The sequence below is a fragment of the Micropterus salmoides genome, unplaced genomic scaffold (assembly GCF_014851395.1).
Source record: "Micropterus salmoides isolate LMB-PRFRI ecotype aquatic unplaced genomic scaffold, ASM1485139v1 Ms_hic_scaffold_4, whole genome shotgun sequence".
Lineage (NCBI taxonomy): Eukaryota > Metazoa > Chordata > Actinopteri > Centrarchiformes > Centrarchidae > Micropterus > Micropterus salmoides.
This window is the reverse complement of record NW_024043372.1, coordinates 5,037,139-5,049,510: the sequence shown is the minus strand read 5'-3', so window position 1 is coordinate 5,049,510 and position 12,372 is coordinate 5,037,139. Positions and strand designations below refer to the sequence as shown.

Sequence of the window (12,372 nt, the reverse complement as noted above, 5' to 3'; positions counted from 1 at the left end):
CTTAAATAGTATGGCACAATAGACACTGCAACATCAATAAGTATTCCTCAAGCACCTGCTGCCCTTTGCTAAAAAGTGTCTAACCCACATTACCCATGAGAAAGATGTCGTGGAAATTATATTCCTGGTGAGAGGTTGAGCAAATAATTGAGTTACAGCCAACCGTTGTCTTTGAATAATTTATTTAACAAAAGAGAATAAACAGAGAAGTACTACAACAAAATCAGCTGGACCAGAGGTTCTGTCTCCTAAGACAGTCACTGACGTCTGACCCAGAGCAAAGGGCTGTATGATCATTTACACAGTCTGAGCATCTATGTTTTGGGGAACAAAAGATCCTTGACTGGTCCCAGTCAAGGAGAAGGACAGCTAGTGAGGAAAACAATCTACAACATTTACATTTACTCATTTGGCAGACGCTTTTTTCCAAAGCGAGTTACATTTGAGGAACAACATACAAGCATCAACAGAGCATCAAATACAGACCTACAACTGACAATACATACTAGTAAGAGCAGCAATAAATACTAGTAAGAGCTCACAGTACATATCACATGAATGGGGTAGATACCGAGGGAAGGAAGTAAGAGTTAACAAAAAGTGCAATCAATACAAGATAATTGTAGGGGATAGAAGAAGAAGAGCACAGGAAGTGCATGTTAGAGGTTAGGAGTTAGAGGTGTTATAAACCCCACATCCCTGACCTAAACCCCACACATGTGGACAGACTGGAGTAACAAGAACAATAATAAAAAGGGGAACAGGTTAAAGATTTAGAACAATATATAAGAGATAATTAAAGGAGAAAAATAGCACTCTTATAAGTACTTGCATAAAGGATTATAAGTAAAGAATAAAACAATTTTCTGCCCTTACAATCCTCCCTCTGGCCATATATGGACATCCTAACTATAGAAAAGCTATTACAGAGGACATGAAATCCAGAAGTATTACAATGCTTGTCAGCTACTTTGAACATTTGATTTTATGTTATGTTGTACTGGAAGTACAAATGTGGAAAATGCTAGTTTAGCTACAAAAGAGCAAGCTCATATATGCACCTGTGGATTGTTTGGAACAGCAGGACACGCACATTCACAATCCTGTTACTAAACTCTCTTCAGTAGATAAACCACTTTATTTTTTTTCCCACGCATGTTTGGTTCATGATGTAAACAACTGTTCAATAAATTACATGAATAAAACACTGATAAAGTTAACAGTTGAAATAGTTATCTTTTGAACTGGATGTTCTACATCATGTAGACGGTTCAACAAACTCTGAGTGTAAACCTGAACTCTGAGCTGTCAAACTCCGAGTTTTCCGTTTCAGAAAGGCCGATCAGAATAAGTTCAGTCAGCTCAGAGTATGTTGAGCCTGATGGAAGCGCGTGCGCGGGGATGAAAAAAAGCCTAATCAATGGAGCTCCGATACTACGATTCACCATGGCAACGGGTAAATTAAGGCAGAGCCTCCATTTTAATCGGGTGGAGCCAGAAATATGAACGCTGCCAACACGGACCATGATTGGCTCTAAAACGCAGGATCGATACGTTAACAATTACATTTTATACAGCGCTGCTCATTCATTATTTACCAGACGGGAATTTCCTTAATGAATGATAAAGTGCTGGATTCTCCTCCAGCCTGTTATTCATTTAAACAGCTACAGGCCTGTTTATTCAGCTGGAACCTGACGGGACTAAATGCCGGTGGCAATAACTGAAAATGAAAATATTAATGGAACAGATTAGACACAGTTTAGGCTCCTCATGGACCTGTGATTGTAAAGTGACAGTCCGACTCAGTAGGCCTATTAATGATTTGTTTGCAATGTAAAATGTGTGCAGGTTCAAACTGGCTGTGAAGTTTTAGACTATCTATGTTACATTAATAAAATCTTGCTCATTTCGTATTTTATGAAATGCTGTCAAAACACATTCAGACTATCAGCAGATAATGAAAAACTCACTTTTAAACTACATTTATTTGTTTCAGCTGCACCACAGTCATCCAAACACAGAAATAGGCTATTCACATCATATCCAGCTGATAACTACGAGAGGAATGTTCAATCTGTGCGACCACATTATGAAATGTTACTGTTTTATACAGATTACTTTAAACAGTGATCACTGTAGCGCACGGTAAGTGTTTTGCCTTAATGTCCACAGAGTCACTGTGTCATAAAGAAGGACAGTGTAGCTTAGTTTTTAATTCTGTGCTGAAGATAAATTACGATGTCCAAAGATAACTTTCTGACAGATTCATCATAAAAGCGTCATGTTCAAGATCTTGGGTAAAAAAAAACAAAAAAAACTAATAGCCTATGTGGCTACAATAATGCTGCGATGATGTGTTGAGAAGAAATCCGCTTGACACTGTTCTTGATCATAAAGTTTATTACATCAAGGAGTTCAGCATCAATAAGAAGCTCTGCAGCAGCTTGGAGAGAGACCCAGCCCGATAACCACTCTGTCTCTCTGTACATCAAACACAGCTTATATAGGACCTGTTTAGGTATCTGTTAGACACCATAAGAGGGTTCAGTACTATTCTGAGGTAACAAAACAAGGGTTAGAGGTCAAATTCTATAGAAGGGTTCAGTCCCTACATTATCACTACTCTCCCCTTAGGTCTCTGTCCAGCTGCTACAGTGCTATTTTGAACTGTCAGATGCACATATATTATACACTACACCTATTTAACCGTGATTTCGATATTTCTAAAGACGTAACTGTGTTCCAATATGTGCTTTGATATCGACAGTATAATTGAGAAAATGTCACAGTGTGTGAGACAGAGAGAAACTCAGAGTTAGTTGAAGTAAACCTCCTCCCGAGCAGGTTAGGTTCACAGTGTGAGTTGGTGGGGGGGGGGTTACAGACCTTACTCAGACCTTATCAACTTACTCGGAGTTTTCACTAAACCCGCTTTCTGAAACAGGGTCCAGAAGGTCGAGAAGCAAAAACAAGCAGGGTAACCCTTCGCCTCCCTTGTGTTGCTGCAACGTAGCAAACGGGGGCGTTTCATACGGACGCTGAAAGATACCTTTAGCGTAAAATCCTTACGCTTTGTCACGCTGTCTGAAAGCGTCATGACGCATTGAGATGAGAATGCGTTGGAGCTAAAACGCACACACACACACACACACCTTACTTTGTTAACTGAGACACTTGAAAATATGGCTGTGATGGAAAGTCTTTTTCTGCTGTTCTCCAGTACAACCATGCTGCTGGCCACTGTTGGGATTCTACTTGCCTTGTATGTAGTTTTTTGCAGCGTTGACGATCAAAGAAAGGAGCCCCCGGGACCCAGGCCGCTGCCTGTGTTTGGCAATTTACTGCAGCTGAATCTTAAGTCAGCCCACAGCACGCTGTGTGAGGTAAGTAAATGATGTGGGGAACTCTATTGTCTCTCTCTAATCTTGTTATTTATTTAATTTTTTCAGTCATGCAGGTGAATTCATGTTCTTTATTTCAGCTCTCCAAGAAGTATGGGCCAGTATTCACGGTCCATTTTGGACCCAATAAAGCGGTGGTGCTGGCAGGATACAAGACAGTCAAAAATGCTCTGGTCAGCTACGCAGACGTGTTTGGAGACCGATACATCCCCCGTATATTTAATGACCATATTCAAGGTCATGGTAGGTTTTTTCTTAATAAAAGAAACAAAAGTATGTTAACATTTAACCACAAAGCCAGATAATGAACAAACAAAAGCAGAATCACAAATAACATGCTGCATGTTTGATATAACACTGTTTTAATGATCTGTTTCAAAGTTTAGTCTTCTCATTTTGTAGTTTGTGTTATTTCAGTTAATCCCTTATCAGTATAATAGATACTTAACTGGAACAGATTCATTTTAACTTGCGAGTCATGTTTAATAGGGATTCTGTTTGCAAATGGAGAATCGTGGAAAGAGATGAGACGTTTTGCCCTCACCACCCTGAGAGACTTTGGGATGGGCAAAAGAGTAGCTGAGGAGAAAAGTTTGGAGGAATGCGGCCATCTGATCAAAATGTTTGAAGAACATGGAGGTATGGAGTTAATATTTCCATGTGATAACACATGACAAAGTGTTCTGGTGTACAAAAATAAGAGATAACGTGGAGAAGGTCCCCTAATGCTGAGGTACATTTCCTCCACAAGGTCTGTCTCTTTTTTTTTTTCCACATCAAGACACTACGTGCATTGTTATGCTTGCCACAGAAAATTATGATTATAAATCCCCCGTTTAAAAAATATATTTGTAGCCAGTGTAATTTTGAGGTTTATTTTAATAGTAAAAGATCATACTTTTCATGTTTCTGTCTTTGTGAGAACATGAAGAACCCTAATGAAGGCAAAGGAAGCAGTGCAACTGATGCAAAGATTTATTTACAAAATAAAGCGAGAGGCTTAGAGAAGGGTTTACTACAGAGCGAGAGTTTTATACCAAAAAAGGTTAAGCTGTTCCAGATGAGGTTATGTTCAGAGTTATGGATTTAAATTGACTATTTCACTTTGATTTTGCCCAAAATGAAGGGAATATAGTCTGTTCTTCATTACCTGTCAGACCTAAATACAACTCTAAAGTAGGAATGTTTTGTATATGATGCATCAAGTTTAAAGTTTAGGAGCTCTACACTGTGCCCAGTCATCTAGCCATCCAAATATGGCACTTGTCAAAATTGCTCATTGCCCATTTTTCTGGCTTATATCAACTGTAAGGACGCAGTGTTCACTTGGTGCCTGATGTATCCCACCCACTGACAGGTGCCAATGATAATGCGATAATCAGTGTTATTCGCTTCCCCTGTGACGTTATGGCCGATGACCATGATTAGCAATTTTTTGCCAGCATTCCTCTCTTGCCTTATTTGGCCTGGAGAAGTGGATATACTCTCAATCTACCGTAGGCCTCCAATGACTTCTTTAAGCGTGTGGTCGTTTTCAATTAAACCTAAATTAGACTGGGTAAAATATTTATTAAATATTATATAGGGAATATTCAGATCCCTAGGACTCTTAAGACACACTGGCTCTTTAAAATCACTGTTGGAGCAGAATCTAAAATAGTTTTAAACAACTATTAATACAAATTTTTATAAAAATTACAAAATACTGTCTCACAATGTCTTAAGTGTCCAGCGGCTCCGATGCCCACATTTCCTTCCTATTGGCTCGTTCTGTTGGTCCCCCAGGCACCGCCGCCAGGCCACTCCAACTTGTAGACTACAAAAGCACACATGGTTGCGGGATTATGCCGCAATATTTTGATCAGTATGAAGGAGCGGATGCGGCTTGTTGGCATATTTTCCAGGATTGTAAAAGCATCGCTGTGCTGTATGAAAGGTACAGAGCTGTAAAGAGAGGTCAGAAACGGCAGGATGATTGGATACAGATGAGACACATTAGGGCAGGTTTAAACAAACAGACAAAGAAAACGCAAAGACTGGAAGTAAAAGTTACACAAGATACACTGGAAAGGTTCATTTAAATATAAAACAGGAACAAACAAAACTCAAGCCATTACACAGACCCCTCGAGCAGAACCTAGAGTCAGGGTGGGTGGTCATCTGCCTTGACCCCCATCATCCTCCTTTTATACCTTTTTCAAAAATCAAATACTATTTATACTATGGCTTGGCGGAATACTTGACGGTTATCATTTATAGAGAGATGTGCATCCATATTGCCCAGTATACCCATCTAATCACTTGAGTATTTAGTGTTTTCAATTGCAAATGTAAAATCATTGTTTTTCATGTTGCTTTAGTCCAAAGTTGTGTCTAAACTGTGACTGAGAGACTGTCTGCCTATGACGAGTGCCATCATACTCATATTTTCTGGACTGGTACCCACAGAGGTTGCTTTTGGAAAATGTGAGTTACATTTCGTGTACGTGTATATGAACACATGTTCACGTACAATGAGGTTATTTTTTTCAGTTGCTTTTAATAAACATCATTGCCCGTTGGCCTTTATCAAACCTAACCTGATTGCTGATCCTGCAATTCACTCTGATTGTGGTTTTTTGTCCTATTTTTGTGACTAGAAATTGTAGTTACCTGGATGTAACTCCATTTCTATCAGTAATTGCTCTGCCCTCCAACGGGCTTTGCTATTTGTTTACACTCTTTAGGCTCCACCTTGGCACCTGAGGAAAAATATATTTACACTCACCGCCCAATCTAGCAGCAACCCCGTTAAGCCCCAGTACATGCAATGCTCACTCCCTTTATAACACCACTAGAAGCAGATGTGCTTGTAGTTAGAGGGCTCTGCCCATCATAGAACAGGACTTTACATGAAGGTGACTGATTTTCACTGCTTTATACTATACTTGTATTTTTAGGTCTGGGCTGGAATTGCATTTATACGGCTGTCACTTCTGATTTCACACGCTTTCAAGGTGGAGGCTAGCCGCGCTGTGCACTCGTAACAGTGCAAGTAGAGCTAAAAGAGTTTCCCTGACAATGCCATACCAACACCGTGGGTCGGGACGGCGATGTGGGAACTGCCGAATGAGCTGCATGGCTATGCTGTGCACACCGAGCCCTGGTCGTTCGCAGAGCAGAACGGTGGCAAATAGCTAACCAGAAGGACAGGAATAGCCTTTAGCTGACAAGAAAGAGCGTGGATCCTGAAAGTTGGAGGCACTGGAACAGCAGGCAGAACACCTCCCCGATCCGTGTGGGGTTCCTCACAAGTCTAGCAATGTTAACATCTCTTCTTACAAGACTTTTTACACCTCATTGACTCTTTTAATCTTGTGCAGTCTGTGTCTGGCCCCACGCATGAACATGGACACACACTTGATATTGTCCTATCCTATGGTTTGCCTTTTCTTAACTTAGACTAAGACGCTGTGTTTTCTGAGCACATGCCTATATTGTTTGAGGTTGTGCTACTGCACGCCACTGCCGTATTATTAACCCTTCCTCTGCTGTTCAGTTCTCCTCCCTTTTCAGTCAGAACTGTGACATGCCAGAGTCTATGGGCCTGATTTACTAAAGGTTTGTGTGAGTAAAAACATGTGCAAACTTGATATCACCAGCAAATTAGCACGTATGCTGATCTACTATAATAATAATAATAATAATAACTTTGATTTATATAGCGCCTTTCACAAACCAAAAGACCATAACAAACAAAAAGGGGGGGGGGGGGGGATTACAACCCATAGGCCTCAGTGAAGAGGTGTGTTTTAAGCTTGGTTTTAAAGGTTATTATAGAGGAGGCAGAGCGGATGGAAAGAGGAAGCTTGTTCCAGAGTGATGGTGCACCGACACAGAAAGCTCTGTCACCAAAGCCTGGAATTAGAGACAGCAAGCAGGTCCTTGTCAGAGGACCGCAGGGACCGTGACTGAGTGTAGGGATGGAGTAGATCTGTGAGGTACTGAGGTGCAAGTCCATGGAGAGATTTGTACATCAGTAGGAGGATTTTATATTTGATCCGGGACTTAACTGCTAACTACTACTAATGGTGTGATCGCAGAATGACGTCTTTCATCTGTCGCACCTGTTGTTCAATTACTACTTTTGCCTTAATGAATTTGCAATTTGGGGCCGGGCGTTATTAGCGACACAACCCATTGTAGGTATCAGAGAGGGATTGGGGCGTTGGGGTGTCCAGGGACAGGAGATCGGAGCGACCGGGCACGGTGCAGACGGTCGGTGATTGTTCCCTCTGGCTGGATGAAGCACGATCTGCTGGCATTTCCTCGCGTCTGGGTCATTCCAGCATACTGTATCTGTTTCTGCTGGGGTTGTGTGAGTGCAGTCTCAGGCAGGATGGGCAGGTACATACGATTTCCACATACTTTGGACTCACTGAATGAAACAAACCGAGAAAACCCTCTTTTAAATACTGCCTCCTCCATAGTCTTTGCTCCTGTTGTCATCTACGCAATAATAGTTTAGTACTCTCAATGGCTCTTCCTGAGCTGACAAAAGGAAATATAAATGTATATAGCATCAATGGTGTCTCCCTACCACTATCATCTCATCCATTGGTCGCAGATGTTTCTTATAGACCAGGAACCTTTGAATAATAATTAGTCCTAAGAATCTGCAACCGTAAAGTTTATTTTTCACAGCAAGTGAAGGTGATGGTGAAAAGAGGGAAACTCAGAGCATCCAGTGGATGAGTGGAAAATGACTATTAAGGGAACTGATGAAATGGGAATTGTGTCTTAAATTTATTCTTTCTGGCTGCCATTTTACAGAGAAACCATTTGATACAACAAGTCCAGTGAATTATGCAACATCAAATATCATCTCCTCCATCGTGTATGGAAGTAGATTTGAATATAGTGACCCCAGATTCACAAACATGGTGAAAAGAGCCAACGAAAACATACATTTTTCTGGCACTGCATCAATCCACGTGAGCTTCATGTTTCCTTTTTTTAATTCATGAAGTTTACCTACTTGGGTTATTATAATGTACATTGTCTTTAATAATCTCTGTTGTTTTTACTGTTATGTCACAGCTTTACAACATGTTTCCCAGACTGTTTGGTTGGATCAAAAATCGGCAGCTGATGCTAAAAAATAATGAGATGACCATCAGAGATGTAAAAGACTTAATCAAGCATCTGAAAGAGACGTTGAACCCTGAAATATGCAGAGGGCTTGTGGACTGTTATCTGATTCGGAAACAGAAAGAAGACGTAAGACAACATGTTTAGTGGTTTCCATGTAAAACAAACAGCAATGTTGCATGCATCTATTTTATAATAATATGTGGATGTTCTTTCTGTTAGGATTCTTTTGTTATGGACACTCACTTCAGTGAGAAGAACCTGATATATACGGTGACCAACCTGTTTGCAGCTGGTACTGATACCACGGCAGCTACAGTGAGATGGAGTCTGTTATTTATGGCCAAATATCCACATATACAAGGTAAAGAGAGATGAGGCTTGTGAATATTTCCTCCTAATGTGTGCATTTATGTTTTCAGCAATGGGTGTCCTAAAAGGACAGAGCTGCAAACATGGTTGTAGAGTCATGAATGCTGTCAAAGAATATTCATGTATTATTTTGTGGATCCAGACCAGGTCCAGAAGGAGTTGAGCACGGTGGTAGGAAGCCGTCAGGTCCGGTTAGATGACCGGAAAAACCTGCCGTACACTGATGCTGTCATCCATGAGACACAGAGACTGGCCTCCATTCTCCCCACGTCTATTCCACATAAAACCAGCCGTGACATCACCTTCCAGGGCTACTTTATCAAAGAGGTGAGGTGCTCACATCTGTACAAAATTATAAACACAACATTTTTGTTTTTGCCCTCCATTCATCATGAGCTGAACTCAAAGATCTAAGACTTTCTCTATGTACACAAAAGGTCTATTTCTCTCAAATATTGTTGACAAATCTGTCAAAATCTGTGTTAGTGAGCACTTCTCCTTTACTGAGAGGTGGATGGATTATCAAGCATATCAAGATTCTGATCAGACAGCATGGGTATTGCACAGGTGTGCCTTAGGCTGGCCACAATATAAGGCCACTCGAAAATGTGCAGTTCCATCACACAGCACAACGCCACAGCTGTCGCAAGTTTTTGAGTGAGCAAGCAATTGGCATGCTGACTGCAGGAATGTCCACCAGAACTGTTGATGCTTGTGAATTGAATGTTCATTTCTCTACCATAAGCTGTCTCCAAAGGCGTTTCAGAGAATTTGGCAGTACATCCAACCGGCCTCACAAACGCAGACCACGTGTAACCACACCAGCCCAGGACCTCCATATCCAGCATCTTCACCTTCAAGATCGTCGGAGACCAGCCACCTGGACAGCTGCTGCAACAATCGGTTTGCATAACCAAAGAATTTCTGTACAAACTGTCAGGAACCTTCTCAGGGAAGCTCATCTTCATGCTCATCGTCCTCATCGGGGTCTCGACCTGACTGCAACTTCACATTGAAGAGGAGTGGACCAACGTTCCACAGGCCGCAATCAACAACGTGATCAACTCTATGCGAAAGAGATGTGTTGCACTGCATGAGGCAAATGGTGGTCTCACCAGATACTGACTAGTTTTCAGATACCCCCAGTACAGTGAAACTGCACATTTTCAAATGGCCTTTTATTGTGGCCAGCCTAAGGCAGACCTGTGAGGTGGATGGATTATCTCGGCAAAGGAGAAGTGTTCACTATCATAGATTGGTGAACAATATTTGAGAGAAATAGGCCTTTTGTGTACATAGAGAAAGTCTTAGACCTTTGAGTTCAGCTCATGATGAAGGGGGGGATAAAAACAAGTGTTGCGTTAATTTTTTTTCGGTGTATATTTTTACAGGCAAAGTTCATCCACCTCTAAAAACTTTAAAATTTCATTCTTTAATTCTGCTCCTGTGGGCTGGCAATGGAACATCAGATGACACACATGCCTTTGGTGTGGTAGACCAATGTTTGATTCCCAGTGTAACACATCCATCTATGTGTCCCTGAGCAAGATACTCCACCCCTAGGTGCTCCAGAGGCGTGCGACCTCTGAAATATATGGCACTGGTAGGGAGTTTTGGATAAAAGCATCAGCTAGGTGTAATGTAATTTAATGTTCTTCCTTCTTTTGCCAACAGGGGACTACTGTATTTCCTCTGCTTACTTCTGTTCTGCATGACGAGAGCGAATGGGAGAGCCCACACACTTTCAACCCTTCCCACTTCCTGAATGAGGAGGGTAAATTTGTCAAGAGAGACGCCTTCATGCCCTTTTCTGCAGGTACAACAACTTTTCTGCATTTTTATTGTTTAGGAATTACAGATATATTTTACAAAGCATCATGCTCTTTGCAAATCTCTTCGTTCTTTCAGGACGCAGGGTCTGTCTCGGAGAAAGTCTGGCAAAGATGGAGCTTTTCCTCTTCTTCACCTCCCTCCTGCAGCGCTTTCGTTTCACTCCTCCACCTGGAGTTACAGAGGACGACCTGGATCTGACGCCATCTGTGGGCTTCACCCTCACCCCGTCACCTCATAAGCTGTGTGCTGTCAGTCGCCAATGAGGTGCCTGGACATTTGTCATTCACTGATCCATGGTGTGAAAGGGATGTGTGGGGTGTGAGATTGTTGTGTAGTGCACACACCTACCAAAGAAAGGTGAAGTGTAATGAAGTAGTGCAAAATAAACAACTTATTGTTTAAAGTATCAATTTCAGTTTGTTTGCCTCTGTTTTGAGTTTAGCCACTGTTGTTGTTGTTGTTGTAGGCTACTCCAAACAATTGACTGAAACTGAGCTGCTCGATGTTGAACAGCACTGAAATTACTTAACACAGAAACGAGAGAACGCATCAAAGGAGATGGTGTGGACAACCTTTGATGTAGGCAACAACATTAGGTTTTAATGTCATGTGACACGGTGACGTTATGCAGCGCCGTTGAAAGTTGGACAGAATTTCTGAGTCCAGCATGCATCAAGTCAGCGGTGCGCAGAGCTGCATGAAGTCAAACGCACCTAACACCCCCATCCCTTGCTGCCACATGCTGGTGCCAAATTTCCATTCAGCAATTTTGGTTGTGGGGTGTAATGAAATTACAGCCTTACAGGGTTATTAGCTTGGATATAAACCCTTATTGATATTTCATGTTATTTCGTTTTTGTGTTGTAACAAATGCAAAGAAATATTGCAGCTGACCAGATCTTTACAAGAAACTTTGAAAGCTCAGACATGCAGAGGACATTAAGATTTTTGGAAAAAACACTGAACTTGAAGCGGCAGATCAAGGCTAACCACTCGGAAATTGAGAATACTTTTGATTTTCTTTTGACTAAAACTAAACTAAAATACCCAGACTTCTAGTCAACTAAAACTTGATAAATAAATGGTATACAGTAGACTAAATAAGACAAAAACTAACAGACATTTGACAAAATGCATATTTGTTTTTAACTAACAATTTCTTGTTTTGAATTTCATCTATTTTTCAGAACATCTTTAACAAATGCTTTAAAAAGGAGTTGGGGCCTTTTCAAAATGTGGTGGGGACATGTCCCCAGTGTAAATGACACCTATGAATAATTGTAGTTTGTGCTTAAGCCTGCACAGTTCAGCCTTCTTTGCTCAACACACTAGAAGACACACAATTATTTGTCATAACCCTACATTGAGAAAATGCTTACTATACTGCATAATCAAAGACAACTGAACAAGACGATAGCAGACCAGCACTGAATCAGCTTTGAATCAAAGTTAATGCATCAACGAAACTATCATTGAATCAATGTTGCAGTTAGTTGAAATGTAGCATTGATTTTTAATCAGGTTTGCACCCTGAAATAATGTTATTTCAATGATGAAAAATGGATCAAAACGGTCATAAATGTGATGTTAGTTCAACCAAAATTCTGCTTTAGGGTTCTATGCAACTTGCCAG

General features: G+C 41.0%; 1 protein-coding gene across 1 annotated transcript; it reads left to right on the top strand.

The window, feature by feature from the left end:
• The first annotated feature begins 3,130 nt into the window (after nt 1-3,130).
• On the top strand, nt 3,131-11,149 carry LOC119886583 (cytochrome P450 2K1-like). The gene is made up of 9 exons (XM_038697414.1): nt 3,131-3,386; nt 3,485-3,647; nt 3,894-4,043; nt 8,217-8,377; nt 8,484-8,663; nt 8,757-8,898; nt 9,049-9,233; nt 10,581-10,722; nt 10,815-11,149. Exons 1-9 carry the CDS (start codon nt 3,186-3,188, stop codon nt 11,000-11,002), a joined length of 1,512 nt encoding a protein of 503 aa, XP_038553342.1. The 5' UTR covers nt 3,131-3,185; the 3' UTR covers nt 11,003-11,149.
• The last annotated feature ends 1,223 nt before the right edge of the window (nt 11,150-12,372 follow it).